The 7,611-nt window shown below is 62.2% G+C and overlaps 1 protein-coding gene across 1 annotated transcript in view; it reads right to left on the bottom strand.

The window, feature by feature from the left end:
• KCNH2 (potassium voltage-gated channel subfamily H member 2) overlaps positions 1-7,261 on the bottom strand; it is a 32,778-nt gene extending 25,517 nt beyond the window's left edge. The window contains exons 1-2 of the mRNA XM_024358086.3: positions 7,037-7,261; positions 3,911-4,141 (exon numbers count right to left, since the gene is read on the bottom strand). Of these exons, the coding sequence (XP_024213854.1) occupies positions 3,911-4,141; positions 7,037-7,112 (307 nt within the window). The 5' untranslated portion in view covers positions 7,113-7,261. The remainder of the gene's footprint in view (positions 1-3,910; positions 4,142-7,036) is intronic.
• Positions 7,262-7,611: the final 350 nt, after the last annotated feature.

Below are 7,611 nucleotides of genomic sequence, written 5' to 3' on the forward strand. Positions count from 1 at the left end.
GGAAAAGTTCTCCTGTGTCTAAGCCCCATCCTCTGGGATCGCTCTGGTCTGCCTCCTATCTCAAGACAACAAAACCCGCTTATGCACCAATCCCTGTCCCACCTGCCTTCCCAGCCTCAAGGCTCCCCTTCAAGGAAAAGCTTCTTTCATCCTCAGCTCAGACCTAGGGGGCTGAAAGGAAGCAGAAAGTGGGTATCTGAGCTGGGGAGGGGTCAGCCATGAGGGAGAAGGTGAGGCGTGGTGGTGACAAGAGCAGGGCGTCTGATTTAAAGGAATGGGCACAGGAAGAGATGAAGAAGGCGAGGAAGAGGACAGGACAGACGGCCTTGGGGGACAGAGAAGGGCAGGAGGCCCAGAGGAGTGGGGCTGATCACAGGAGGTACTGAGGATTTCAAGGCAGTCTGAGGTCTGAGGCCTGCAGGAGCACTGGGGAGGCTGGGGTCCAAGGCCGGGGATGGACCGAAGCCCACTGGGCATGGGGCCACCTCTGAGGCCCTGGGCACAGTGCACTGGGGAGCAGGCCTGGACAGCAGGTCTCCACCCCCTCCCAACAGCCGCAGCATCAGCTGTTGCAGGGGGGGGGGGCCCTCTGACCCTGTTACCATGGCAACCGGCCTGCAGCTGGAGTGGAGAAGCCAATAGACTCCTCTCCAGAGACACCACCGTCCCCACCCACGCACAAGCTCCCGGGGACACAGGGACATGGAGCCAGGCCAGGCCAGTCCGAGGTATGAGCAGCCAGACAGAGCCTTCCAGATAGAGGCTCCGAGGGGTGGGGGACAATGGGAGAGAGGGAGAGAGGCAAGGAGCAAGGTTCCGGGGTGCTGAGGCGAGGGAAGAAGACAGGAGGAGGCACCAGAGAGGAGATAAAGACCAAGGGACAGACAGTAAGCCAGGCAGGCAGAAGACAAAGGCAAGGAGATGTGGGGAGTGAGAGAGGAGCCGAGAAGGTGGGCACAGTCAGGCTGGCTGAGCACGGTGGCAGGGGAGCAGAGGCAGGAACAAAGAGCAGAGAGGATGCAGGGGCACAGAGAGAAGGGACTCTGTGAGGACTGGCAGAGGAGGAGCCACAGCCCCCATGGCGATGTGGGAGCACAGGTGTGGACCCAGCCAGCACCTGCTGCCCGGGGTGCCTCCCCAGGGCCTTGCGGGGATGTTACCACCAGCCAGCCTCACACCACTGGACTCTGCCCCCAATTCCACCTTAATCCCGGGCCTGACTTCAAGGGGCACAGGGCCAGTGAGCCCCAGGCACCTCGTGTCTCTCCCTTCAGCCCACACTCCCCCAGTCTAGCCTCCCCACCTCCCAGCAGTCCCAGCAACTAAATAATGGGGCTGTCTGGCTCCAGGCCCTGACACTGCGCAGAGCAAGGCTAGAGGCACCAACACAGCACAGCTGTCCACGGCGGCGCCTGCCAGCAGAAGGCTCCACCCCCTGCCCAGCTCCCCCTCCTGCCCAGCTCCCCCTACCCGAGGCTGGCCCAGGCAGAGACCCTGAGAAAGACCTGGACAGAAACAAGGGGTGGCACAGGCATTCCTCACCTCCGCCTCCCTACTGGGCCCATGTGTGAGTACACACACAGGCACGCACACACGCAGCCCAAGCCAGGTCCCGGGGATCACAGGAGGGACTGTTTCAAGGCAGAAGAAGCGGAGGCTGAGGAAATCTGTCTGCATCACCCCAGGCCTAGAATGCCAGGATACATGGGGTCCTAGGTGGCTGAGTGCCAGGCCAGCCTGTTGGCCAACAGGAGACACCTGAGCCCCGTGGAAACTAGGTGAGAGTGAAGAAGGGGACAGACAGAGATTGCTGGCACAGAGTTTTCTGGGTCACAGCCCCATTTTTTGGAGTTGTAACCTGGAGAGGGGACAAGTTTGAACTTGGGCTGGGGATCTGGGTTCTAATCCCACTCCTTCCACTGATTCACTGGTCATCAGACCTCTGCTTCTCCGTCCTTCCACCTGCAAGTCGAATGGCTTGGATTAGGTGATCCTAAAATAACTTCTCTGCAGAAGGGGGCCCATAGCCATCCTCTCCAGAAGGGGCCAGCCTAGACTGGGAGGGAGGGCCAGCTCCACCTAAGAGCACTCCACACATACCACAGCCAAAGGAAAGAGCCCTCAGCCGCTGCTGCCAAGAGGCCAAATCCCCAGCACAGCTACATCGTAGTGGGACTGGCACCGTGTTTACAGAGCACAGCCCGTTGCAGGCACTCTCTATGAAAGCTCAGCACCCTTGTGAAGGTCCAAAGCAAGGCACGTTATCCCAGAAGTAGAAACAGGCCCAGGGAAGTCAACCAACTTGTCCAGTAGTGTATAATTTCCAGCATTGTCTTAGACACAAACCCAGGACTTATGGGTTCACATTCTCTTCAGTACACCTGTGGTTGGCAAACTTCTACAATAAAATTTCACATGAGATAATGTACAGCATACAGATAGACCTGCAACTACCTGGTGTCATTTTCAATATACGACAGACAGAACAGAGCGCACAGGGCTCCGGTCAGACAGATGTGGGCTCCGTTCCCAACTGCTATTTTCTAGCTGTGTGACTGTGTGAACTTCAGTTTCTTCATCCCCCAAAATGAAGACAACAGTAGTGTCTACCTCCCTGGGTTGTGAAGAGTGCCTGAGATAAGAGAAGTAAAGCATTTGGCCCAGTGTCTAGCCCCTAGAAACCATCCACTGCCTTCAGGGTTTGAGTCTAGTCTCACAGCCCCTGCCTCCTGCCAGTTAGAACCCTGATTTGCTGTGAGCGAACCTTCTTCCACAGGGTGCAGGGACCATGCCCCCTCTAGTGCCGTCCAGTGATGCCACAGACTGTGCACGCCTGCAAAAGCACAGCCTGGAGGATGCAAAGCTTTGCAGGGCCACCCCAGCCAACCCTGAGCACACAGGGCTGGCACATGGAGCTGGCTGGCCTGGTCCCAAACAGAAAGCAGAGCGTGCTCACTGTCTACAGCAGACAAGCTCCCTGAGGGCAGGAGCCTCATCTGTCCTGCCCATCTCCAAGAGCCTAGTGCCTGCCAGGCTCACAAGGGTTGAGTCAATGCTTATGGGACACACGCTAGGAAGCAGCAAGGTTTGCACGCGTTCCAGAGCCGCCTCTGCAGCCGGATTCTGCCCACAGGACCCCAGTCCTCCTGCTCTGCCCGCCCTGACCAGAGCCCACCCCAACAGGGCATTCACGGTGTGGGAGGAGCCCCACCCCGGGCTCTGTTTATCCGCTCTCCGGAAGCCCAGAGCAGCTGTGCTGGGAGGCGGTGGCTGAGTAAAGACACCTGGCGCAGGAGAGGGTGGCAGGGCGGGGCGCTCGACAGCTGAGACAAAGGGAACTGAGGTTGCGGGGAGAGGCACGCACCTCCCCCAGGTGCTGTTGAAGCGCAGGGCAGGAGGGGGGCAGCAGAGACAGCCAGAGTCCTGCAGCCCTCCTGTCCCTCCATGACATCTCCCAGACCTGTCACCTGGCAGCAACTGCCCTAAGGTAGATAGGGGCCTGTGCCCGGATGTCAGCGCCCAACTGCCAGTCTGACTTTTAACCTCCATCCACGCACGTACCTGCCATCCCAGCTCGGTCTAACTCTAGTCCAACTTGCTCTACGTGCCCACACCTGCCCAGGGAAAAAAAGGACCAGAGGAGCCAGACCCACAGCCTAGCAACTCCTTTGCCCTCCTGAAAACCATCTCAGCAGAGTGAGGCGCAGGCCCCGGAACCGCGCCTCCCACAGGCACACCGCAGGGCCCCCGCCCGCGTCACACCCCCACAGAACCCTGCCCGGGCTCGGGGCGTTCTCCAGCCGCCCCCACATCCCCACACCCCCACACCCCCACGCACCCTGCCCCTCGCCGTGGTCCCGCCCCTCTTGACCCCGCCCCTGGTCGTGGCCCCGCCCCGGCCCGCGCCTACCATCTTTCCGGTAGAAGGCGATTTCCACTTTGCGCTCCTCGGCGCCCAGCAGTGCCTGCGCGATCTGCGCGGCAGCGCGGCGCTGCGTGCGCGGCCCGTGCAGGAAGTCGCAGGTGCAGGGTCGCTGCATCACCTCGGCCCGCGAGTAGCCGCACAGCTCGCAGAAGCCGTCGTTGCAGTAGATGACGGCGCAGTTCTCCACCCGAGCGTTGGCGATGATGAACTTACGGCCTAGGGGGGCGGGGAGGAGAGTGCGCGTGAGCGGGGACCCCAGCCTCGGGGACTCCCAGCCCTTCCCCACATTCTCCACTCACACAGCCGCCCGGGGACTCCCCGCCACAGGAAGCATGGCTGGGACTGGGGTCCCCAGCAGGGGGCGAACGCAGCTGTGCGTGTGCCCCGATACAGGTGCCTGGCCGGCCGGGCCGCGCGGCGCGCCCCCTCCTCCGCCTGGCCCGCGGGCGGGCTGCGTGGCTTCCCCCGGGCAGGCCGCCAGCAGCCCGCCGCCTCCTCCATGCCCGAGGCTGAGGCCAGCCTGGCGGGTGTCAGCAACGCGTGTCAGCAGCCGCGGCGGAGGGATAAACACTGGGCCTAGAAAGGGAGCCTGGGAAAGGCCAGAGATGGCGGCCAGGATTCCCTTTGCACCGGCTCTCTGGATTCTGCTTTTAATTTCCCTGCTCTCCAGACTGGGGGGCGCTCCCTGAGCCACTCCTTATCCTGAGGCTCCCTAGGAAATCACTCCCCGATTATCTGAGGATCCTACCAGGTCAGTACCCCCTAGAACTTCTGCACACCACCCCCGTCCCAAGGGCAGTCAGGAGCTGAGGGGTGGGTGTGCCAGAGAGGATGAGGGAAGTTACACGTTGAACACCTAAGGACGCTGCATCTCATTAGGTCCTCTGACAACCCCATAAGGTAGGTGTTATTATCCTCCTTTTATAGATGAAGAAACCAAGGCTCCAGAGAAGTTCGGCACCATGCCCAAGTCTTGCAGCTTGTAAATGATAGAGCCAGCTTTTGAACCTTGGTCTGGCAGAGGCAGAAGAATAAGCTGAGGGTCACAGGCAGAAGCCCAAGGTCATAGGAAGCAAAGAGAGGGACCTGCAGCTCCAAACCCTGGACACACCTGGAGCCTGGGCGGGGCCTGAGACTTTGGCCCCACTTGTAGGAAAACAGACCCAAGAAAGGGGACCTGCCCAGGGATGTGAGGCCTTCCTCAGTTTGGCCTCATCCTGGATAAGCACCCCCATGGTTCCATTTCTGCCAGACTTGGCTCCCTGACTCCAGGCCTGCCCGGAGAGCCAGGCTGGCGAGTGAGCAGCAGGCAGGCAGCAGCCTCACTTGTGCCAGGCAAGATGCTCCTGGGATAAGAGCTTTTTATAAACAGAAGTTTCCGGCCACTTTGGCCTGTAATGCTGGGGCTTTCAGTAGCAGTTGGAATTCTCCCCCTCCCCTCCCCTCCCCTCCCCAGCAGGCATAGCCCTCAGGTTGCAGCCCTAGGCAATCCTACGTGCAAGGCTGGGCTGCAGCAGGGCACCCTGAGATAGGCCCAGGCCATCGGGACTTGGCCTCCTCCCACCTTTCTCGATTCTCCCTTCCCCTGGCCCCCAGAAAGTTGCCTTTTGGAACTGGGTCATCTTTTGGCCAGTTCCCAAGGCCCCCCAGACCTCCCAGGCAGCCATCAATTCCAGGAGTCAGGGTTTCCTGTCACCTGAAAAGACCCCCTAACTCGGCCTCCAGCTCTGCCACAGTCCAAGGCAGTCCAGAGGCCCAGCCACACACCCCAGCTTCATAGAAGAAAAACCACCCCTTGTCCTCTCTCCCAGGCTGGGGAAAGAAGAGCAAGTTTCTTCGAAGGCATGCCCCACCCCACCACACACCCTTCACTGAGATCCTGGAATACAGGGATGGGACAGAAAGCCTGCCCCTCCTCCACAGACCTGGAACCTGAGACCCAAAGAGGGAAGAGTCACTCAAGGTCACATGGCAGTCAGTGGCAAAGGTAGGGCTAGAATCCAGCACCCCCCCACATCCATCCCAGCCTCCTCGTAGGCCCGCCCACAGCCTCCCCCTGGGCCCACCCCCACCTCTCAGGGAGGCCCTCAACCAGTGTCATTGTCTCCACCCCCTCAGGATCATCTTGTTCCTCCGCTTCACACAATACTGACCATCGGACTGACCCCTCCTTCCCCCAACCACCGTTACAAGCACGCGTTGTCCTGTGCTCACAGGGTCATGGGCAAGGAATGTCATCCTCTCCCAACTCCCAGGGCCCTTGGCAGTCACACCCACTGTGGCTCATGCAGCCTTAGGGACAGGCACATGAATGCTGCCCACCCCCAGGACATTTGCCTAATCTGGGACCCTTCTAGAAGCCTCCCTACCAGGCAGGCATTAGGGGTGCTGTACTCCCGGTCCCCATAAGGGAATTAGGTGACAGTGTCCAGGGCAAGAAAACCCACAACTTGGGGGTACCACAGGGAGCTGCTTACCCTCAAAGCCCAGCTCTAGCCCCAGGACACCCCGTCTCCACAGAGCCCACAAGCTCGCAGCCTTGTCAAAGACACCTCCCCACCGCCCATACAGGGTCTAACTCACGGGTGACACATGGGCTCAGGGTCATATACACACGGCACACACAAGAAGAGATTATGGGCTGACCCTGCATCCACGGCTTTTCAGTCCCTCAGGCACAACACAGTCAAGATCTGGCAAGACCAGTGTGCGCGCTGGACTCTCGGGATCCCAGGGTTTGGGTCATACACACTCTTATGCCCTTGCACACAGCCCCATCCACGTCCACGCACCCAGAGTTGGGGACACCTGCACACTCCATCCCACATCCCTTCCCTGCACACTCAGCGTGTCACACACACTCCGATCCCAAAAGCCTGAGCTGAGTTTCCCGCCCCAAGCCCCAACCCCAAACCCTTTGGCCCGGTGCCCACGGCCCCGGTGCACCAAGCCTTGCCCCCGCCGTCCCCTCGCCAAAGCCTGGGGCCCACCAGGCCCCATTGACTCGCACTTGCCGACGCACACGGCCCGGGCACGCCCCCCCATCCACACTCGGAAGAGCTCGGCCCGCCCCCAGAGCCCCCTCCCCGCTCAGCCCCCTCCCCCACTCACTCTGGCCCTCAAACTTGCGGATGATGGTGTCCAGGAAGGTGTTCTGCGGCGCGACGTGGCCCCTCCGCACCGGCATCCTGAGCCCATGGGCGGGCCGGGCGGGCCCCCACCCACCCCGGCCCGGCCCGGCCCGGCCCAGCACTAGGCTTCGGGTGGCCCGGCCGGGCCGTGGTCCCCGCACCCCGCGGCCAAGCCGAGCACGGGCGCGGCCAAGACTGGACTGCGGGCGCCGGGTCCTCGCTCGGCTCCCGGCTCCCCGCTCCGGACCCCGGGCCCGGCCTGGAGCCGCCTGAGCGCGAGCCGCCCGCCGCCGGCACACCTGTCTGCCGGCCCCCGCCGAGCCGCGGGGCCCGCTCCGCCGCGTCCCCGCGCTGCGCTCCGCCCGCCCGAGCCCCGGGCTCCTGGCTCCCGCCTGCCACCGCGCCGACAGCCGCTCCAGCGCCCGCGGCTCGGGCAGCGCCTGCGGCTCTGCCCGGCCGCGGAAGGGTTAATGCGGCGCGCGCCCCTCCGGCTCCGGCCCCCGCCTCCCGGCCCCCTCCCGCCTGCCGCGCGCCCGCAGCGCCGCCCTCTCTCCC

Source organism: Pan troglodytes, chromosome 6 (genome assembly GCF_028858775.2).
Source record: "Pan troglodytes isolate AG18354 chromosome 6, NHGRI_mPanTro3-v2.0_pri, whole genome shotgun sequence".
Lineage (NCBI taxonomy): Eukaryota > Metazoa > Chordata > Mammalia > Primates > Hominidae > Pan > Pan troglodytes.